At 37.9% G+C, this 23,979-nt stretch overlaps 1 protein-coding gene across 1 annotated transcript in view; it reads left to right on the top strand.

Moving 5' to 3' along the window:
* The window catches only part of HECTD2 (HECT domain E3 ubiquitin protein ligase 2), a gene marked incomplete at its 5' end in the record, with an annotated part of 32,744 nt that extends 9,722 nt beyond the window's left edge, over nt 1-23,022 (top strand). Inside the window, 18 exons of the mRNA XM_081861790.1 lie at nt 1,367-1,469; nt 5,082-5,171; nt 5,934-5,998; nt 8,111-8,156; nt 10,669-10,778; nt 11,194-11,342; nt 12,187-12,310; nt 13,685-13,781; nt 14,564-14,671; nt 16,011-16,143; nt 17,030-17,118; nt 17,543-17,701; nt 18,342-18,416; nt 19,287-19,374; nt 19,563-19,669; nt 20,345-20,460; nt 20,564-20,707; nt 22,719-23,022. Of these exons, the coding sequence (XP_081717916.1) occupies nt 1,367-1,469; nt 5,082-5,171; nt 5,934-5,998; nt 8,111-8,156; nt 10,669-10,778; nt 11,194-11,342; nt 12,187-12,310; nt 13,685-13,781; nt 14,564-14,671; nt 16,011-16,143; nt 17,030-17,118; nt 17,543-17,701; nt 18,342-18,416; nt 19,287-19,374; nt 19,563-19,669; nt 20,345-20,460; nt 20,564-20,707; nt 22,719-22,839 (1,924 nt within the window). The 3' untranslated portion in view covers nt 22,840-23,022. The remainder of the gene's footprint in view (nt 1-1,366; nt 1,470-5,081; nt 5,172-5,933; nt 5,999-8,110; nt 8,157-10,668; nt 10,779-11,193; nt 11,343-12,186; nt 12,311-13,684; nt 13,782-14,563; nt 14,672-16,010; nt 16,144-17,029; nt 17,119-17,542; nt 17,702-18,341; nt 18,417-19,286; nt 19,375-19,562; nt 19,670-20,344; nt 20,461-20,563; nt 20,708-22,718) is intronic.
* Nucleotides 23,023-23,979: the final 957 nt, after the last annotated feature.

Below are 23,979 nucleotides of genomic sequence, written 5' to 3' on the forward strand. Positions count from 1 at the left end.
CAACTATATAACCTGTGAATGCATACCAAGGAATAAATAATTCAGCTCAAAAATTTCCTTTAAATGAATGTATTTTTAACTGGAGGCAGATGTAGGAGATGCTAGGAGGGAGCAAATATGTTACATGCCTTCCTCCCAGTTCCCAGGGATTCCAGCAGCCACTTTGCTAGAGAATCTTTGGGCCACAGCAGGTGAAGCAGGAAATAATCCCATCTCAGACATGACTGCCAGGGTGGCTGCTGCTGTCTCTCACAGCCTGGTGGCAGATGGAGGTGGTGCTGGGGGTGGGGAGCAAAGACATTACATGCCTTTCTCAAATGTTACAACATTAGGCAGATACCTTGGGCACATTGTGATTGAATGCTTCATTTACTCATGGATTAGCTATGTTTGGTCCCTGCTGTTGATGCTACTTCCTCGACTGTGCTCCCTTTTGTGATCATGTGGCTTGTCCCATCACAATGGATAGCAGGTCTGGCACTCTGCCTCTGCTACTGACGCATTATGACCTTGCCTGGATAGCATGCAACTTAGGGACAGGAGGCCTGGCATGCATTCTCTGCTTCTGTGATCTTGTTTCCTAGTGCAGATGGTTCATGAAGTAGCTGGCTGGCTCACCTGCTCAGTGGCTGTCTGCTGTGGCATGCAACCTCTGCTGCTGTCTTGCTAAGGTGACATGGCATGGCACACAGTTGCCATCTTGCTGCTACACATGGATTATGTTCAGGTTGGAATGAAAGGCCAGCTACATTGCTGTGTTCCTGAAACGTCTTGTGCCAGGCTGGTGGGTAAAAGAGGAAGAAATGGCAATCTGCTCCCAAGCACTCTGGAGTGAGCACTGGAGAAGATGGATCACTGCTTTGAGCATATCAATTTCTACCTAAAGAACTAGCTTAGGTCTTCCAGTAGCTTAACTTTTAGCATTTTTCTTTTTAAAGAACTGACCGTGTGTTGAATCACAAGCTGCTTGTGAAATTTCCTTTACTAATAAAAGCAGCGTGCTATGTGACATGGGGAGCTTTTGTTCTAGCAAAACAGAGCTGCCTTGGAATATGTGGAAGAAGCTGTGCATTTCTTTGGATCTCAGCTCCTTAGTTCCTCATTATTTCATGCCTAGCCCTAATGGTCCAAAGTATGTAAGGTTCTCTGCTTTTAACTGCATTTATGGGTGCTATTTTTACATGAATGTAATTACACCTATTTGAATGTAATTTGGATTTTTAAAATTTATGAAAAAGAAATTAAATACAACTATGGGATACAACCTAGTATTTATATTTCTGGGTGTCTAAAATGTATTGAAAGCTGTTTGTGTAAAATATTCTGCTAGCTGTATAATTGGTTGCATTTTGTGCTTTCTGTTTAGGGAAGACATAGAAAAAGCTAAATTATCAGGAGACTGGAAAACAGTGTATGATTTTTATTCAAAAACGTTTGATTCTTTTCCAGAAATCAATACTGCGTTTAAGGTAAAAACCACCATTATCACCACAAACACATCTTAATTCGCTTAAACATTAACTAGCAATAATGCAAATATATGTTTCATCTAATATATATAATTAAAACAAAGCAATCAAAAGTAGAAGCTAGATAAATTAAGGAAAATGGCATGTTTAAAATCTAATTTTGTATAAGAAAATAGTAAAACTGGCTTTTTATATTGGTACATGAAACAGTGATTAGCAGTGTTATACTGCATTTTTCATCTATGACAAGATTACTGAAACCGTACAAACACAACAATCCAGAAAGAGTAATATACAGTGGTGCCCCGCAAGACGAACGCCTCGCAAAACGAAAAACTCGCAAGACGAAAGAGTTTTCCGTTTTTGAGTCGTTCCGCAAGACAAATTTCCCTATGGGCTTGCTTCGCAAGAAGAAAGCCCATAGGGAAATCTCCGGGGACCTCTTTTAAATGCTGGCGGTGGGGAGCAAAGCCTTTCGCCCCCCCTCCGGCCTTCAGAAGAGGTCCAGGAAGGCCAGCGGGGACCGAAAGGCTTTGCTCCCCACCGCCAGCATTTTAAAAGCGGTCCAGGATAGCAGGGAATTGCGCTGCTCTTTCCCGCTATCCCGGACTGCTTTTGAAATGCTGGCCGTCGGGAGCAAAGACTTTTGTCCCCCGCCGGCCTTCAGAAGAAACACAGCCTGCTCTGGTTGCTTCTCTTCCCCCACCCCTCCCTGGGTCACGCCACTCCAGATAAACAACAAAGTTCACACACAAACCCCTTTTGCCTTTGAATGTGATCTGGGCAAAAGTGTAATTCAGTAGAATTAAAACAGTTCCTCTTGAATTAGCATGATTTTACACAGGGTCTCCCAAAAAATCCACTATAAAATTAAAGCTTATATTGATACAGTAAAATTAAAAAAATCTGCCTCTGTCAAGCACTACAGAAAACTTTAGTGAAGGTGTTGCAGGCACAGATTCTGACGGATTTTTTTAGTATTTCATTAAACGACCTCAGAAAAAAACCAAAGCAGCCAACAAATCACAGAATCCATCTGTAGACACATGTGATCTATGATTTGATGGTGATTTTCAGGGGATCTCATAGAAAAATTATGATAATCCATGTATTGGGTCCCTGTTTTTGTGACACAGCAACACTGGAAAGCACCAGAGTTGTAATGGTTGTGCTTCAATCAATGGTGGCATCTGTGATTTGATGGATGTGGGCTTGGGGAAACCCATGAAAAATCAGGCAATTAAAAGTTATCAATTGTATTGGATGTGATATGAGTATGTACCCATGCCTTCTTTCACTCTCACCCCCATAGCTCTCCAATTTTCCCCAGTGTCTCAGATTGCATCTCTTTTCTTCGTATGCTTTCAGTCACTCTACTTTCTGTTCAACTGCTCATGTGCTGGTTTTGAAAGGCACATAGAACTGAAGGTGGGAGTAGGAGAGAGCATCACTCTCCCTACTTTATATAGTGTTTCATGCACCCCAGTCTCCAAGTGGCAAGAGACTCCAGCGGTTCCTGCCCTTACCCAAGGTTTAGTTACCTTGGAATGAAGGTCAATGGAGACTGTAGTGTCTTTAGGGTATATGGTTTATTTACACATGTATACAACCTGAGCATAGGATGGAAGGGCTCTCAGCATTCTCCAACAGATCTTGCTTCCCTATTAGGTTTCTAGGGAAGTCCCTCCAAAGTCATAGCTTTGGTATTCTGCCTACAGAAAAAGTCAAGCATCTGTGTCTCCAGGATCCAAGGCAGCTGAAAAACTCACACATGTGCAGCCCCACTTGGCCTTTTGCTCTTTGTCCTATGATGACATGGCATCCAGCCAGGTGAGGTTGGAAAAAATTCACCCATTTGTCTCTATGGCAACAGGGGTCACACTTTAAAATGCTGATGATGGTATTTAGCTGAGTGGGCTAAAGCCATTAGCTTAATAAAGAAGCTGGTCTGACTGGTTCTGCTAGATTCTAAACCTCTCAGATGCAAAATTACAGGCCTGGAAATGGCCTATAAATAGAATGACACCCCCCCCTAATTCTGTAGCAATACTTTTCAAGGGAGAAAAGTAACCACCCCATCACCTCCATGAAGAAGGGGGCAGTGAGCAAATGAAGGCTCAGAGTCTTCACAGGTGCCAAAGGAAGTTGTCAAGGGAATCATTTATGCTGTCATGTCTGACAATGCTAATGATCTGTTCAGCTGGTGTGGGATTTAATCTAATCACACCTACCCTTTTACAGGCAAACTTCCATTGCATTTTTAAAATGAAACATGCTTGCAAGCAACCACCCAGTTTAAGTCTGGCCAGATGTTATGTTAGCAGATTCTGTTATCAGCAGCTGTCTCCACACAAGGGCAGTACTGGTGGCATTCCAGTACATTTAAAAAAGAAAGGACAAGCTATGGATAGAATGCCTTAATCTTTATGAACCTCAGTTCTTGGCTCCCATTGGCTTATTATGGGATAAGGGTCATCTACTAAACGTGAGACAGAGGAATCAAGGCAGTCTGTTTCAACAGCTGTCTTATGCCCATTAAAGCTATTTTAATTAATTAAAGCATTTCAGTACTAATAGAAGCTATAAATACCATACATTTTTAAAAAATCAAATAAAAGGATTGCATATGGATAGTTTATTATACTGCTGAACAAGCTGTAGAACTTTATCAAACTTTTGACACCATGTTAGGGCATAGAGTAGTGGATCCTTGCCACATTCCCAGTTCTGCTGGCCAGGGCAGAGAGTTATTATTATTTATTTACAGCATTTATACCTCGCCCTTTAGCCAAAAAGCTCTCAGAGCGGCTTATAAAAACCAGTTCTAAGATGGTCTCTTCCTTCAGTCTCACAGTTTTAAAAAATATGACACATGAAGAAAAAGGAATGGGAAGGTGGAAGGGAAAGCAGACTCAGTCATAGCCAGTGTTAGTGGCAGCTCTGACTGTCTTGCTCTTGATGAAGAGCAGATCTACCCCTGAAGCACCAAATCAGATCCAGGAGCACAGCTGAATGACAATGTCCAGGCCTGGAGGGCAGGCAGCTGCTGCCCCACAGTTCTTCCCTCAGCTGATTTGATGGCAGTAAGAATAATCAAAGAACTGGGCTTGATGGAGTTACCTTCTTCATCAATGTCAATGGTAGTGGAGGAAGGGCAGGTAATTCTTTTTTGCTGTCATCCCTCAGGCACAAAGTGGGCCAGCTTTGGATCCAGAAGCACAATCACCCATTCACCCTTTCTTAGAACCTTGCAGCAGTAGATTGCCCCTGCTTTATACTAACTCCTGCCAGCAGTGTGGATTAAAGATTAGGATCTCTCTCATACAGCCAACATGGCATTGGCCATGTAGCTTGTAATATGCCTATGAGCTGGCATAGCACCAGCAATTTGATGTGCTTTCCAGGAGAAGGGTTGTGTCAGTGTAGTAAGGTGTGCCATTTGTATCAGAATGCAAAGAATTAATGAAAATATCAATTTTAAATGTTAATTGTTTTATATTGTTTTATAAATGATGCTATTACAGAATGTGCATTTGTAATGCAAGTTTGAAAATACCTCTGGCATAACAAATCTCATGAAACAGCTCTTTAATATATTTTCACAATTTGCAGAAAAATATTGATGCCCCTTTTAATTCCATTGAAGACTGTGGAGTTGATGCTAAGTTTGTGAATGCTGTTTATGATGCCTTACTAAGTTCAGTAAGTAAAATGATAGTGTATTTTTTCCACATTTTGTACATTGAATATACAGTTGTGTTCATGTACAAATTGTAGTTTTTATAATATGCGACAAACTTTTAGTTCAAATATAATCCGTGTTTTCCATACACTGAATAAAAAATGCTTATGCTAGTCTAAATGTGTAGCATAAACAATGGAGCAGCAATATACACCTCTTTCTTGTCCTTGTGTCCCAGCCTCTGTGCTTTTACCTTAAATCAAACATAGTTGATGGACATAGGATGCTATCTGCATTCGCCAATAATGTACCAACCATTCACCACCAGATAACAGAAGGGGTAAAAGCTGCCTGTTGTTGCCAGTCATGTGATAGCAAATACATGGGAGACCAGAAACTACAATCAGAGCTATATTACCCAATGGTACGGTAGACAAACATGTCCCTGATAATCCCTGTTGGAAAGAGATATAAAGACATGGAAACAAAAGAGATAGTTTGATGGGGTTCATATGAGAAAAAATAGGAATTATCAACTTAGAAGAGAGACTACCAACAGGAGATTTAAGCAATAAATTGATAAATGGCTTGAAAATACTGAGATTCCCCCCCCCCGAATTTTAAAATAATGACTTGTGTTTTATTGTAAGAATGGAAACTATTTTGACAAGAGCATTGTTTTATCATCATCCGACCACAGGACTATAATGATATCTGTAGAATTTGCTTCTGTGATAAAATGCTGGTTGTGGGTTTTCTCTCTCTTTCTTCATTTGTTCTAGCCTCAAGATATCCAGAAGTGTGTCCTCAAGGGAATAATTAATGGTTTATTACAGGAATGGAAGGGGTAATTATAACTTCTATATACGTTTAAATTGTGCAAGTCATTTAGATTTTCTGCTGAGATGGAATTTTGGAAAATTAGTAACTTGTAGCCCAAACATCAAAGTCCTAGGCTGAGCATCTTCATTTAGGTTTTGTCAACAAGAAATCTTTTGTCAGATGCATACAATATATATGAGGGCAGAAAAAGGTTTGTAAATTGTAGGACTGAAAAGGCATAACATGCTGCCATAAGAATATATTGTCATATTTCTTTGTACTATCCATATGTATATAATAGAAGAATGAAGTGACCCATTTAAAACAAGTCAATAGTTTTTCATATCATCATTTTATAGTGCTATGCTAGATTCCAGGATACTGTTACTGACCTCAACATTCTTTGGCTTCTTCATCCAAACAAACAATTATTATTTTTTAAATGCCTAAATAAACTAGGTGAAGCTTAAAAATAAAAACTTGGACATAAAGAACAACAAAACAAGCCCCTCAGATGAAGATCCCAATGAGAAATTAAACTGTATCAGCAAATTTTGTTCTGTTCTGTGTGGACTTCATTGAGATTGAGGATATCCTTCCATTACAGAATGGTGTATTATCACAATTTAAATATTAAAAACAGAGAAAGAGCTCTGCTAGATCAGACCAAAGGTCCATCTTGTACAGCAACCAGCTTCCTAAAGGAACCAGTCACATGTTTTACATGCCTAATGACTCAATGGGAATGAAATTAGCTCTATACTAGTCCAGGGGCTGTTGGTGTGCTTGGCCTCAGACAGATGCCTCAAATGCCCCCAGGACTCAACAAAGCAGAAACAGATACCAGTGTCATTTCACAGCCATTAGAAAGTGTGTTATACTTAGCATCATTATCAAATCCTTCAGCCCCTTAAGGCACATCTTCTCGGGTTTGCCCCCTTGTTTCCCACAACATAGATTCTCATTTGCCATTTTGCCATCCATTCACACTGTATGGAGAGATCCTTTTGGGGCTCTTCTTTAATTTGGTGTGATCTTCAGACTGCACACCATAACTCAAGAAAGTTAACAAATGTTAAATGGTACCACTCTCAATACATACCTCACCTTGACGATTCTGGGTGAGATTCAATTAGGTTGTTGCACAAGCAAAATGAGGTCCACTTAGGCAAAGGGACATTCCTCCCTCTCCTTCCTCCCCACATCCCCTCCTTGCACCCCCTAAATCTGCTCTGATGTGTTGGGGGAAACCCCAGAAGATGTTTAGGATGAGCAGACATGGGGGAAATCCCATTGCACAAGCAGACTTGTTCTGCTTGCACATATCCCACTTAACCTTATGTTGAATTGCACCCTCTATTTCTTTTTGAGAACTGCTGTTTATTACTACCCTCTGCTTCTTCTTATGATGTTAATGTTTGTCAGTAAGCCCTGCCACTCTGTTTGATTTGGTTCTTTAGACACTGTCCTTGAAAACAATCTTTCACATATCTGGCCTACATTTTTTGCTGTGAAGAAAGATTCAAAGAATTCATTGGGCATTCCTGTTCTCTCATGGCCTTTTGAGCTAGAGTTTCCAAACTGATTATAAACGGTACTGTTTTCAAGCAAGCATGAATAGTAACTGAAAGCACACAGAAATGGGTACAAAATATTTTCCTTAAGCAAGGAATCTCCATCAAGTTTGCATTTTGTGCACAGAACTTTTAAGTTATGAATCTGCACACTTGTAGATAGGTTTGTTCCAAATATAGGTCAGAATGGAGAGAACTACACAACTATCTTTGGGACTTGTGTTTCTCAAACAGCAACCTGTTATGCTTTATGTTAGCATATAATTAAATGCAAGCAATGCTGCGTCTTCTAAAGAGTTCTTCATATGTAACTAATTGAAACATTTTTTTCCTTAATTTTGCTGATATAGTAAAACTTTAACTGTTTAGAAGTCATATTCTAGAAGTTGTAGGCTACTCTATACACTTAAATGTGGAAAGACTGCATAGTTTTTGTGTATTTGCTTGCATGTATACATCCTAACAGGTGAAAAAGGAGTTGGAATTGCATGTTAAATAAATTTATGGCATGCACACATGCTGAAATGGTATGTTTCATTCTAGGACCGTTTATTTGCTTTCAGGCCACGTACAAAAGATGATCTTAGAGCATATTTTGTACTAATACAGGTAGGAAAAGAACCCTTTATTTATTACCAAAGAATAAGTGCACCATTGAAGCTCTTCTGTTGATGTTCATTTTGTTCTATGCTATTTTGACTTGCCCCTAATTGTTCCTGTGTGGCTCTTTGTATGTTTGCAGTGCTCACGCACAACGCGTAGCACAGCAACAGTGAGGAACAAGAGACCCAAGGAAACACAAACCAAGTTAATTTTGCTATTTGAAAAGGTATATTGGCACATCTGCTTGTAATAGTATTTGTAAGTAAGTGGGTAGGCATAGAATTTTATTGCTTGAATTAGCACATTGGTGTCCTAATAAGTGAAATTTATTTACAAGTAACCATTTCTTCCTATCTACATAAAAATGTTAGGCAGTTATTACACAGTCATTAGAGGATTTCTAGTGCCTCATCACAATCCTGGATTTGCAGGAAGTCAGAATGCAGCCCTCATTTTAAGCAGATTTTATATGTGTGTGTTGTTTTAACTCTGTCAATGTTTAATTGTATTTTAATGGTTGATTTTTCTATGTTTTAACATAGTTTTATTTTTATATTCTATTGTTTTATCTGTAAGTTACCTTGAGTCCCATCAGAGGAAAAGGCAGGGTATAAATAAATATATAACAATAATGATTGGAGGATTTGTAGTGCTTTATCACAAGCCTGGATTTGCATGGCGTAGGGGAGTAAAAGTGAAGGCAGGTTGTGCAACACCAGTCACCATGGCATGGGAGTGGGAAGGGAGAGATACTGACAAGGAAAAACAGCAGCAGAACTTCCTGTAAAGCAGGGGTGGTTGGAATAAAGAGAAAAATAAACAACAGCAGAGGTTGAGTAAAACATAGATGGAGACAAACTTAGAGAAGAAATGAGACAATTTTATCAATGGCAGATGTTTGAGAAGAGTGAGCAGGGGTAACATGGGGGAAAGTGGCTATTGAAAGCAGTGTTTGAGTACAGTGAAAAGGGAGTTGGGAAAGTCTTGATCTGTTATCTTTTTGATGTTAGTTTCTGTGTTGTGCCCATCTCTGCTGCTTGTTAAAGCTGGTTTGTTTTTTCTCCCCATTCCTGCTTTACTCAAACTTCAGCCATTGTTTAAAACCACAATTTTCATCTCTGTTTTCTTCCATCCCAGCTTTACTCAAACTTCTGCTGTTGAATGAGTTCAGCAAGAAGGGTGAAAGAGGGGGAAATGGCACGTTTTAAACAACTCCCTCTTCCATTCCTCAGCTGCCTCATGTGAGAAAGATAAAGGATGTGGAACCCTCAAATATTCCATAGTACCTTCCCACAGCCATATATTTCACTCCTGCTACCATGTGTTGTCTTCAACATGATGTTCCAGATTTAGTGCCATCATTCATAAGAGATACTTTGCTTGTTAGTACAGTATTTATTCTGAATGACTACACTGAATCTGGAACTTCATGTTGTACACCCATATATGTACAACATCCATCAAGTGAACTTAACATTTTCTAACTGAATAAGCTAATGGACAAACTTGCTCTTAAGTGTCTATTAAGATAAAGTACCATATATGAACATGATGTGTGTGCAAAGAAGCTGCAGAAAAGGAAAGAGGACGTGGCATAAAAATGGGGCTAGTATGTGTACAGGTGGAGAGAAGGAGATAGGAAAAAGGGGGATAAATATGATAATGGGGTATGTGTGCAAAGCAGGCTGCACAATAGGAGAGAGGAAAAGGTATGAAAATGGGTGAGATGTGTGCAAGGTAGAGGTGAGAAGAGTGAGGAGGGTGGAGGAAAAGGGAAAGCGAAGAGCTGAGTGTCATGAGGGTGCTGATGGCATCTTGACCTCAATCTTCTAATGACTGCTCCCAACAGCTTCATGTCAATTAAATTTGTGTTGATTAAATGGCATTAGGGATAGAGTAGTGCCCTGTGGCACATCATAGCATAACTAACAGGGAGCTGAAAAGCACTCTCCCAGTGCTACTGTATGGACTGAGTCTCATTTGTAGGCCCCAAAATGCTGTAATACAATGCCCCCCAGTTCCCATATTGCACTCCCCTTATCCCTCTCTGTAATTGCCATCCATCAGAGTAATCAAGGCCAGCACAGTGCCATTACCAGCTCAGAACCAAGACTGGAACAGGTCTAAAAAAAATCCATATTATCCAAGAATGGTTGCAGCTGCCCCATCCATAATTCTTTCTGCCACTTTCCCTATGAAAGAGGTTTTTATGATTAGTCAATAGTCCTTCCTGGCCAAGGGTTCCAGGACTGGTTTCTTTAGGAGAGGCCCCACCACTGCCTCTTTCAAGGCAGCAACGATCACCCATGCACACATTAGCCACACTCTGGACCCATTCAGTCAAACCATTATGCTAGCTGCATAACAATGCTTTGATGTATTTTATTTTATGGTGGTATAAAAATACTTTTATGGATAAATAAAGAAATAGAAGCAATCATTACTATGGTGATTTTTGTAATAGTATAAAAATAAATTACAACCAAAATACTAACAAAGTGTTTTTAATCTTTTACAGAATCCTCTATTTAGTACCACGTCAACATTTGTTATTTATGCTCACTTGCTAAGACAGATTGCTGCCTTAACAGAAGGCGATCATCACTTCCTAATTCACTGGTTTAAAAAGTAAATCATTCTCTATTGTTTACAATTATAAAGTGTGTGCTTCCATTGCTAATGGGATTTTATTGTAATATGTTAGTTCTGATTAGGTCAGCTCTTTATTTTTTTTAAAAAAAACTTTTGGAATACTGGCAGTCAATGGAACACAGTTCAGTATTTGTAGCAACTATAAAATACACAAATTATACTATTTTTCTATGCCTAATCTACTCCAGAGTTCCATCTAATACCTACTAACAGACTAGAACTGGCCCACAGAAAAAGTTAACAGTTCTGCTAACTATTCCCCATACCACTTTAGTACAGTTCAATAGAAATTTGTCAACTATTAAATACTTTTCATAAAAAGCAATGAGTTCCACTAACATTCTACAGTTTGCTTTCTATCATAAAAATGACTTCAGTATATTTCTTATAGGATATCACAGAAGAGATTCAAGCAAGTGCTAGACAGGCTGCTACAGTTTATTTCTCTACGACTTTTTCCTGCAAAGCCTGAAGAATTGCCTCCTCTGGAAAAGTGTTCTTGGTGGATTCCATCAGCAGCCAAAGTGTTGTCTTTATTTAGTAGGTTTCCACAGACTCAATTAGTTTGTGTTCCTTCTTCTAATACAATGCTTTTCTTATATAATGTGTGGTGTTTTTTCCAACCAGGCAGTAAAACTAGTGATGTGCAGTCAATTACCTGTCTATTAGGACAAATCTATGTTTTACATAGATGTCTCTGGCCTTTTTCGCAAAAGTGGCCCAGTCATCTGTGGCAGGACTCCTTTGTGCCAGCAGCAGCAGCAGCAGCTCTGGCATCCATGAACCCATTAATCACACACCTCTTTGAAGTTGGATAGAAACTTTTCCATTGGAACTCTCTTTTCACGTCCCTCACAGAAGGTGCACTTATTCTTAACGTTCTATTGCTAACACCTTCCATCTGAACAAAAATTGGGAACTTTACATGATTATGGTAGCAAGTCAGTTAAGGGCTTGGAAAATTTACAGATTGCCAATGCTTAGCCTGTTGTATAGAATACATCTGAAATAAAAATGAATGTCAGCATAAGTAAATCACTTCTATTGCTGCAGTGATTTAATTTTCTGGTTGTTGTTTGAGAATATAAAACTGAAAACTGCATTAATCTTTGTGTAGACATCTTGTTCTACAAATAAGTTTTTAAATCTAAAGCACAGATATAAAAAGTTCAGGGGGAAAAGAGCTAAATGAATGGCACCCAGATTAATTATGTTTTCCAGCAGCCATAATTTTATTTCCATAGGTTAAGATTTTTTCTGGGGTTGACTGGCCATTTACTGTATATTTTACTTATTTTTGTTGTTGTTTTTATAAAAAGTTTCATTTCTCTAAAGAAAGCTGGCTGTCATTTCTGAAAACTCATATTTAAATATATCTTTATAGATACTTCAAATAGTCTAGCTAATCCTTCTATTGTTCCATATATGGATTTTTATAATTCTACACTGGATCATATTGATCTTATGGAAGAATATCATAATTGGCAATGTTATGGAAATTCTCAAAGGTAAGAATTTTTTAAGAGTTTAGTACCATGGTTGAAAGGCTACTAAATGTCATGGGTTGTGTGTTATCAACCACTGACTGTATTTTTATTGCAATGTTTTCAGGGTTTCCATTTTTACTAAAATGAACCATTCTATCCATTTTAGAGTGGCTGGAGAAACCCAGCCAGATGGGGTATAAATATATTATTATTATTATTATTATTGTTGTTGTTGTTGTTGTTGTTGTCATTATTGTCATTATTGTCATCATCAACATCTATAGTGGTCATCCTATCATTTTTAATTAAAGATATTTTAAAAACAATGGTTTTTCAAAAACTACTGTCTTCCAATAATTTATAGGTAATGTTAGGTTATCAAACTTGTGTACATTAGACAAAAACTTTTCCTTTTTCCCCAATTTTAATGTGCAGTTCTTCACCCATTTATGACTCAAATGTTTTCTGAGTAGCTAGTATTGTACTTTTCAGACATACTTTTCAGCAATGTCTATGCCCATTCACAGCAGCTTTTCAGAAGACCTCGGGCAGTTCTGTTCTTTATCATTGTTCATCTTAATGTGGACTGCTTTGAAGCATTAATATCAATGTGCAACAGATTGCAAACACTGAAATCTTATTTGAGCAACGAAGTCCTATATTTTGCATGCTGAGGCTGACAATACTTCATTTCAGTGGCTGGGCTAATGCAACCAGCAAGTTGCATTTCTATTCCATGCTAATATTATTTGTTGCTCCTGTATATCATACATATTGCTTTCATTTTGTTAATAAATGTTTTTTCTTTTTTAATTCAAAATATCAGTTATGCTCTGCTAATCTGCTTATGCTTCCTTTTGCCTTCTTCAACAAACTGTCCACACAAACAAAAGTGTGTTCATAGCAAATAGTTTAGGAAATCATAGTTTTAGTAGTTTTTGGAGAAACAGCTGTATAGTACATTGTCTGACTCACGGTTTTCCAATTCCATGTTTCACGAATAACAGAAATATAGGGGTAGGGTTGCAGTCTGAATCAATATTGTGGCAACAACCTGTGTGGATGGGTTTTCAGTTTTTCTGGGATGGCAGGAGGTAAGATTCAGATTGACAACTTTCTGCCACAAGAGAGGATTCCTCAAAAAGCTGGTCTTGTTCCCTCCCCCAAAAAGACAACAGGACTTAATCCAAGCTACAGCTAAACACTTTAAAACAGGGCTGGAGAACCTGTGGCCTCCATATTTTGACATGGTGATCTTGATATGGGTGGTTGTTAGGCAGCCCCTTATTGCCTTGCTTTAGGACTTTTGTTTGTTGTATATGGCTACTCTAATTCATAGTGTTTAATATAACCACTTTGAAAGTAATATAATTAATGCTTCTCTGTCTGTTTCAGGTTTTCCTTCTGTCAATATCCATTTATTATTTCTATAGCAGCAAAAAAGGTTATTATTCAAAAAGATTCTGAACAACAGATGATAAATATTGCACGGGTAAGCATTTTTTATTATTAAAATATATAATGTATTAAAACAGGTTCATAAATATGCCCACAAATGTTACTGGGCTACCAAAAAATTCAGTAGTCCCCTGGGTACTGATTGAGGAGAGAGTCGGAGCTCCATCTCCCCTGAGGCAACTTGCTGCATTTTTATTCTGGACATGGAGAAGGCTTCCACCATCTGACAAGCTACTTTGTTTCTATGCTGGGTGCAGCGTCAGAGTTTTCCCTCCCTTCTCCACGGGGTGCCAACTTGAATAAAATATGGGGAGGGCCAGGTAAGCACTGCCCCACATAATCAATCACATGTTGTGGCACATGTACACCATTTGAATGGCAATGCCCATCAACTTTGGGGGAGCCCAGCCCCCTCAAATATTTTAGGGGGGCGCAAAGGAACCTCAGCCCCTAGGTGTTGGCTCCTATGCTTCTCCACCAGCCCACTCACTCACCTACATAGAATTCCATGCACTTGTTTATGGCTACAAGGCTAATGCTTTAATTCAAAGCTGTATTAAAATCAGTATAATGAATATTCTATATTATTGGGGAGTGACTATGAGAAAAATTAGAATTTGCAGGATTGCCCAATCTAAAATTGGCAGTGGAAAACACTGCTCTATTATTCTAAGTATTGCATAGTATATTCTGCAATATTTTGTATAAACCACAGTGTTTCAGAAAGGAGTTTCATTAGTTCAGAGTCCTACATAAGACATAGATGATAATATACTGTAGTTAATTCTTTTGTTTTCTGTCTTGGATTCTAAACAGCAAAGCCTTGTGGACAAAGTCTCGCGGAGGCAGAGGCCTGACATGAACATGCTGTTTCTAAATGTGAAAGTGAGGAGAATGCACCTAGTTAGCGATTCACTAGATGAGGTATTCAGAATTATTTCTATATTGATCCTTGAAAGATGCCTCTAAGCTGCACATGGATATAATCTACCTGAAGGCACTTGTCTGGTTTCATAACCTGGTGTATAATCCAGTATTAAATCATTTTCCCATTTCAGTGATAAAGGAAAACTCTGGTTTTGGCAAAACTTCAGCTCTGGCATTCAAGTGAAGGTTGTAGGGAAGGGGAGGGGAAACTGCATGGTCTTTTCAACCAGTATACAATGGTACCTCGGGTTAAGTACTTAATTTGTTCCGGAGGTAATGGGGCCTCCTGCTGCCGCTGCACCGCCGGAGCACAATTTCTGTTCTCATCCTGAAGCAAAGTTCTTAACCCGAGGTAATATTTCTGGGTTAGCGGAGTCTGTAACGTGAAGCGTATGTAACCCGAGGTACCACTGTATTGACGTTTATCTCTGCCAAATGATCTTACGCTGCTTTTATAGATCACACATTGTTACTGCTTTTAAGTTGTATTACAAAAATTGTTTTTTATATTTTGTTTCTGTTTACGGGCAGAGTAGAAGTAGTTTAAATAAATAACTAAATCATAAAATATGTTTGCAGTTTTGCAAAACATTGGCAAGAGCTTCTTTTTAATTCAGTGCATAGGGCCTGACTCAGAAATGATGACCATACTGTGCAATCAACTGTGACAAATGTTTTAATACACTATCACTGCAGCCAGGCAGTGGCAAAAAAAAATCTTTCGTATACCAACAACTTACAGTGGTACCTCGGGTTACATACACTTCAGGTTACATACGCTTCAGGTTACAGACTCCGCTAACCCAGAAATAGTACCTCGGATTAAGAACTTTGCTTCAGGATGAGAACAAAAATCGCGCCGCAGCGGTGTGGCAGCAGCAGGAGGCTCCATTAGCTAAAGTGGTGCTTCAGGTTAAGAACAGTTTCAGGTTGAGAATGGACCTCCGGAACAAATTAAGTACGTAACCAGAGGTACCACTGTATTTCCATTTGGAAATTATATAGTGACCCCCAACAAGAGATACAATATGTAAATGTACACATTCTATTCCTGCCTTCACTCTCTTACACTTCTAAGGACAAACTATCACAATGCTGTTCCCATAGCATTCAGATATTTTCAAAGGATTCAGCATAGGAAGAAAATGCAGTTCCACATTCATGGACTATTGATTCCTCAGAGACTAATAAGATGTGTTTATGATGTCTGAGTTAAATAATAAACTGATTTCACATTTAAAATAAAAGGTATAACATTAAAATGTTTTGTTGTCCACAAATAATGCTATTTTTTATGTTTCTTTTTACTAATTTATATATGTGTGCTTTTAAACAGCTGACAAGGAAAAGAGCAGATTTGAAAAAGAAATTGAAAGTTACATTTGTAGGAGAAGCTGGTCTTGACATGGGTGGCCTAACAAAAGAATGGTTTCTTCTTCTAATTCGACAAATTTTTCATCCAGACTATGGTGAGTGTTTAAACTGAAGCTCTTCTATCACTTCCACAAGTCAGACAAGAATTAAGAATTGCAAAGCGGAGAGGATTTTTATTTAAATTAACTCCTCAACTTTGTGCCAAAAATTCATTGGTACCAACTTACTCATCTGGGACCTGATAGACCTACACTTCCAGTATGAACCAGCCTGAATACTTAAGCCCTGTTTCATATTTCTCTACTGTGGAAAATGTGGAGGATGAAAATGCAGGAAAAACTGTTTTCAGTGGTTGTAATGAAGCTATGGTATTCTGCAAGTTGGTTCACTTTCTCTTTATTAGTATTCCGATTATGAGTAAGAATGGTTTATTACAGAGGGAGTTGGAATCTATTGAATTATTAAGGGGGTTTTTTTGGAAAAAAATGTTCTTTTTTGTCATTCAGTTTATATTAATAATGTATAAACCTTTGGATGTTGTTGATATTGTTGTTCTTTGTAATCATTTTGTAACCCACTTAGGGACCTGTCTGGGTCAAAAAAAGAGCTCTGATAGAAATTAAATTAGTATGTTGCTGATAGGTTCATGGTTTGTTAGATTTATAGCACTCTTTTTTCCATTTCAACTTCCAGCTTAAGTTTTCATAATGATGAAAAGTAATTATATGAAAGGGAAAGACAGTATCTGAAATGGGCAGAGAAATTTGTTTTAAGGAATTTGCTTTCTAACACCCTGACAACATAGCAATGCAAGCAAACATTTGAATAAATTTGGAAGCAGAATCCGGTTAAAGATGCATACTTCTGAGTCTATTTGAGATCAACAGGGCTTGAAGAATTCTTGATCATGGCAAGATCACACTGTATTTGGGGCACAAGTGATAGAATTTTAATACAAAAAATATTTGTTCTGTTCAACAGGCATGTTTACATATCACAAGGACTCTCACTGTCATTGGTTTAGCAGCTTGAACTGTGATAATTACTCTGAATTCCGATTGGTTGGTGCTGTATCCTTTCCTGTCCACTAGAAGGTGCTGTGTACACAGCAGATTAACCATGTCACAAATATTTGAACTTTTAAATGAATTGTTGTTTTTCCTTTCATAGCAAATCATTAAAGTTTTCTTCTATTGTTTATGTACAGTGGATGTTAACATATATTTTTGTGACTAAAGAACGAGAGAGAGAGAGAACAGCAGTTTGCTTCCAAAATGCTCAGCTAAGCCAGTTGTTGCTTACTTCAAATCAAATGGCAGATTGCAAGGCTGAATTTATTAATAAATTCTTTCTGTAGACTATACATTATATCTTATAATTTTGCATTCAGTTTTTACAAGTCCTCTTTAAATGTTTCTGTTCACACACAACTCAAACTGCACTGTGATACCTTATGACAAGAGTATGATTTTCAGCTTAACATCCAGCGCCTAGCTAATGGGACTAGCTGTCTATAACAGTATCACACTGGATATTCGATTTCCACTATGCTGCTACAAAAAGCTACTTAGTCCTCCCATTGTACCATGTGATCAGAATGCACCTGTAGGAATTGGTAGCGTTACTATTGATGACCTATGTCGGGTAATGCCGGTAGGTATAAAACAATGCTTTAAAAGAACACTTGCAAATAGTAATTCTTGTGTTATTCTTTTCTAGGGTTTCCCAAGCTTCCAGCCACAGTCTATATTCTTTAACACTGATTTTAGACTGCATTTACATAGTGGCAATACAGTTTATATTCTGCAAGCATAGACAAATTCCAGGTTGCTATTCGAAATTTCACACATTGAGGCCCACGTTATGATGCTAGGAAACATATACCAGTGGTGAGGGATGATATTTAAAACTACTGCTTGTGTCTTATAGTAGCTTTATGCTTGTCACAAATGGGCCATGTGACTTTTTAATCATAAGCTAAAGTTGCAATTTAGACTTCAGCCATGCTTGGAAGGTTTGCAGTTGAGAGCCAAATGACACCTTATTTGTGATATACCATTGTTGTTTACTGTGAGAACAAGATGCTGGACTAGATAGGCCATTGGCCTGATCCAGCAGGCTCTTCTTAGGTTTTTAAGCTATTGTGTTTAAAGCAGAAAGCAGCAATTCATAAATATAGTATACAGTATGATCAGTATGCATTCCCAGTTGATCTGTACTTTTTGTGTTGAGATTTAGGTGAAAAGGAGGACATCTTATATACTACAAACGTTACATGTTTTTCTGCTTGCAGGAATTGGCTCATGGACTAAATGAACTTCTTTCCTATGAAGGGAATGTTGAAGAAGACTTTTATTCAACCTTCCAGGTATAATAGAAAAGCAATTATTATAAAATAGAAAAGGTAGCCTATGTCCTATTTCTAGCAACATCAAAATTATACTGAAAATTAGCTTTACAAAATAGTTCTGAAAATTAGTAACTTCATGTAAAATAGACATCTGACATGTAAAATACCAGCATGTGCTTTTACAGCACTTGATCTTCATCATTCTTTCTTAATGGATAGCTGTATAGTGGGTTATATTCCTGCCCAGGAATAGCCAATTAATTTATTGTTGCCATCAGCAGCTTGGAATACATGGTCCTCCTGTCATCTGCATTCTATTTATCTGCCTCTGTAACTCATGTGGTTACTGAAGCTCTTCCTTTCTCATTTTTCCCATTATGGTAGGGGACTGAGGTTTGGGATTGTGATAGCAGGTCGAAAGAAAGAAAATACATCCATTTTCCTTTTTTACAGTGGGCATCCAAGTGAAGTGTAGTATTTGCCCTCTAGTGCTCAGGACATATACTATTCCCAGAAACAATGGGCGTTTTCCCCCAATCTTAGTGATTAGCCATCCCAACCTTTCCTTAACTGGGATCCAGGTAGCGCTTTAATTGTGCAGTTATGTGTGTGTATTGAATGAAAGCCCCCACTAGGACTATTGTATACATACAGCTGTTGTATGTATATATAGGGGTTTTTCATTTCATACCCTGCCTTTCCTTCAAGGAGACAATGTACACAATACTCCCCTCCAAGCCTGTGTAATAAGTTAGGCTGAGAGATACTGAGTAGCCCCAAAACACCCGGTGAGCTTCATGACTGAGTGATTATTCAAACCAGGATCTCCTAAGTCCTATACTGGCACACTAACCACTGTAGCACACTGATGCTGTTATTTCTAATCAGGTATTTCAAGAAGAATTTGGAGTCATAAAATGTTACAACTTAAAGCCTGATGGTGATAAAATCGCAGTTACAAATCAGAATAGAAAAGGTAATTTGATTTCATAATTAAACTTGTGAATATTAAGGTGATTTTCTTAAATTTAGCTGGTTTGTAAAAACGCACCAGATTATAATATAGTAACTGCATATTTTTAGTGTGGTGCAGTTTAAGATACAGGGCAATAAATGTTAATGATTAATGTATGGCAAAAGAAATGAAAACTCCTTTCTTTTCAGAGTACGTTCAACTTTATGTAGACTTCCTTCTCAACAAATCAATCTACAAACAGTTTGCAGCATTTTATTATGGATTTCATAGTGTCTGTGCTTCATATGCATTAATGGTAAGAATAAAAAACAAAAAGTATTTGGAAAATGTACTAAACAAAAGTTTGAAGAATTTATTATATTCTCTAGAGATTGTGTAATATGTGCATGGAGTTTGCCCATGAAGAATGATAAACTTGAAGTGCCTTGTGCCACAAAATACTAAGTAGTGAAGATATATAATGCCTTATGCTATTGAGTAATTACTAGTTAATAGTTTCAAGACATCAAAGCATCTAATATATGAAGAGGTTTTGTGAGCTCATTGAGTTTCCACATTGTTTCTGTACCAGCAGACTTCCTCCCCCACACATCTAAATTCCAACTTACTATAGAAGTCAGCGTAGATTCTACAGAATCATTCAGCTCAGACATAGAAAACCCATGCTAAATGGGTGCAATAAGCACCTCAGAAATAGGGCAGGATATATATGCAATAAATAGAAGGATCATTGTTGAATTATCGACAATGTGCAGGTGCTTTTCTTTTTTCTTGCTTTGTACAGGAAAGTAACAGTGGGTTTAGTGACACCTTAGTAATATACCTTAACTCACAAGCTGATCAATTTGTTCAGTCAATCTGGACATGATTTAAGTTCATAACAATAAATGGGACTAAATTAATTTAAATCCACTGCTTAACTATTTAACTAGTTTGTGTGATCTAGTTTTCAAATTCAATAATTTGGCAGCTTCTTCGTCCTGAGGAGGTTGAAATTCTAGTTTGTGGAAGTCCTGAACTGGATATGCATTCTCTTCAGAAGCACACGCAATATGACGGTTACCAGAAAACTGATCTTACTGTCCGGTAGACATATTTTCCCCCTTGATTCTTAATGCTAATTTCTACAGAATTCCAATAAAAACCAGTTGTCAATGGGGACTAAAAGTGGGTTTTACGCCTATTGTAGGTATTTCTGGGAAGTAGTACTTGAATTTCCTCTTGAACTTCAAAAGAAGCTCCTGCATTTTGCTACAGGAAGTGACAGAGTACCTGTAGGAGGAATGGCCGACCTGAATTTCAAGATTTCAAAGAGTGAAGCGTCCACAAATTGGTAACTTCTGTTTCCATTTTCATTATTCTGACTTTAAATACATTGAGGGGCATATGGGAGCAAACCTTCTCATTGGTGGCCCTGCACTTGTGGAACTGTGTTCCTATTTTTATTCTGATTATAATGGCTGTTCTGGGCGGGCATTGTTTTAATGCACTGGTAGTTTTAATGTTATTGATTGTTTTAAATTGTGTATGCATTATTATTTGCTTTAGTTTATATATTTTGGTTTATCATCTTGTGAGGAAATCATTCTGAAATGTGGAATATAAGTATCTTAAATAGATAACTTTGTTTCATTAATGTATCGTTTTGTTATGTTTGTTGCATAGCTTTTTAAAAACCAGAGTTCCTTTATAATAAACTTGCCGGTATACCCCCTAGATTTAAAGCTGTAAGCAAACACAGTTGGTTTAACTCATGTAAGCCAAATAACCAGATAACCTTTTGAAGGTTGGCTTGCTGAAGACTATATCCTAACACTGTTTATTTAATATAGGCCCTAGTTTTCACTGACTTGTTCTGAAACTATTCTACAAAAGTGACACTAAACTCTGCCGAAGTCCTCCCAGCTGTGTGGGAAGAGAAAGAAGAAGGAAATGTGCAAGTCCAATTCTTTGTTCAGGCTCATTCATGCTTGTCCATAGAGCACTAAAACAGGGTTGGGGAGCCTCTGACCCACAGGCCAAGTTAGGGCTGCCAGGCCTACCTTTTGGCCTGTGAGGCCATTTTGGCCAAGCCATTCCCACCTGCCCTACAAGTGAAAACAGGTACAAACTTGGCTCAGTCAAAAGGGGGTTTGCAGGTACCATCAATCAGCCTGATTGTGAGTGCCTGCAAAGCCCAAAGGGCTTCACGAGATAGCACTTTGAAAGGGGCTTCTAAAGACCCCTGTGGCCATGATGATGTCAAGTGACCTTTTTATTGCCATCAGGTGATTAAAAGGTGGTGGCTCTGTCTGCCCATCAGTCTTGGCTCACAACAGATGGGAATGATAATGATCTGGACCGCTGGCCAAATCCAGAACCCCACCCTTGCACTGAACCTTGGCTTAGCATTACAGCCATTGGGAGAGTAGATGGATTGCATCAGAATGATGGCTTAGTACTGTGTTCCCACAGTACTAAGCCTGTGGTCTAGGCTATTCCAGATTCCACACTCTGTGGCTATAAAGGTACAGGGGTCCCTCGGGTTACAGACGCTTCAGGTTACAGACTCCGCTAACCCAGAAATAGTACCTCGGGTTAAGAACTTTACTTCAGAATGAGAACAGAAATCGGGTGGTGACGGCACGGCAGCAGCGGGAGGCCCCATTAGCTAAAGTGGTACCTCAGGTGAAGAACAGCTTCAGGTTAAGAACGGACCTCCAGAATGAATGAAGTTCTTCACTTGAGGTACCACTGTACTTTACCCTGTGCTGCTTCATCAATTGGAGCTGAATTAGGAAATTTCTTAAACCAGGGGTAACCAAAAAGCGCACATACGGCCTGAAAACTTACCTAAGTCTGTCCAACTTCTTAACTCATTAAAAATAAGCAATTTCTTATCGTTTCTATCCCAAATTTGGCATAAACCATCCATACACTTACCTCTCCTACACTGTCAAGTTTCAAATAAGTGCATTGAACCATTTTCTAATTATAAACCATATAAAATATACCTCTCACCCTATTTCTCATTATAATAGCAGAATGTGATTCAAATGACACACCCTTAACATTGGGCTGCAGCTATAATTGTGTGGCCCAATTATATTGGCTTTCAGTTCCTCATGTGTGGCAGTCCCTTTGACTAGAATACCTGTTTCTTAATTTAAGTGCAGAGAGCTACTTTGTGTGAATTTCTTTCAGCAAAAACTAGTCCCTCTCCTAAAAAGAATGGGATCTGACTCACTCCCAGCACTTACATACATATTTGCACACATGGAACAGTGGATTGTAGCAACAGTTAAATTTAGTCAGTTGAGTTATTTCTTACTAAAAATGTGTATGTTCTCTCACAATATTTTTAGGTTACCTGTTGCCCACACTTGCTTCAATCAGCTCTGCCTGCCTCCTTACAAGACCAAAAAAGAGCTGAAACAGAAGTTGACAATTGGAATTTCAAATGCAGAAGGCTTTGGTTTAGAATAAGAACACTTGAAAAGTATAGCCAATGTAGCACTCGCTTTCCTCTGACTGTGCCTTTAAAGCTTTTCATTTTGCTTTTAATTCTGTAACAGTCTTACCTAGAACGGTGTAGAATTGTTGGTTTGTTTTTTAAAGAAAAAGTGCACTCTTTTCTGTATAGAAATATACTCTCTTGCTGGAAAACAATTTTGTACAGTATTCATGTTTATTTGTTTTTACAATACTCGATAGAGGAAAGATGTCAGGACTGTCAGATCTGAGGATGTATATATTTGCCTTTGTCTAAATGAAACTGTCTCTTACTGTCTTCACAAAGGGAGGTGACTTAAGAAAGTCAGCCTCTGTCTCCTCAGGTTGTACAAGCTACAGGCAAAAGCTACAGACTACTTCACTGTTGGTTTAGCTTATGGATATTCCCCAGGGAAGTACAGCAAATAATATATATTTTAAAATACTTTTATATTGTAAGTCACCTCAAGACTAATTTTAGTAGTAGGCATCTAAGAAATTAAATGGGGGGGGGGGAATCTTGATTAATTAAACCTGATGAAAGGTGATCTCCAAACAGTACACACAATATAGCAGAGCTTATAGCTGCCATTGACCTGAGGCATGTGGTGAGGCAAATAACAGTTTTAAGGTAGAGCAAATATAGTATCAATATATATTGTTAATATTTGGGCTTTCATTCTCAAGAAATGAACTATTTTAAAAGCATGTAAATAATTGCCTGTAGGCCAATATGATTTTGATAGTGCAATATAAAGCTAAAGATTTATTTTTACAAATTTTAGGGTTTCAGATGTTATATATTAAGCCTTTACAGATTAACAGAGCTGATTGTACAGGAATGTAAAAGCTGCTGTTTTAAATTTATCTAGATTCTTGGACCAACTTTAAGTATTAAATCAATTGCATGATTGTGATATTAAGCTAGACAGTTTGGCTGTTAGTGTACTTTTGTAATTGTCATTTTAAGAAAAGGAAATTTAATGTATAATAGTACATTTGAATTTATTTGATGGTAAACAAGTCACCTCTCAAAGCAATGAAAGGTGTAATTTTGATATTTTAAAATTATACATCTTTTCATTAGGAATTTCATACTGTCTTTTACACAAGGTTTAAAATAAATTGAGCAAA

This window comes from Podarcis erhardii (assembly GCF_964252035.2).
Source record: "Podarcis erhardii genome assembly, chromosome: 5".
NCBI lineage: Eukaryota > Metazoa > Chordata > Lepidosauria > Squamata > Lacertidae > Podarcis > Podarcis erhardii.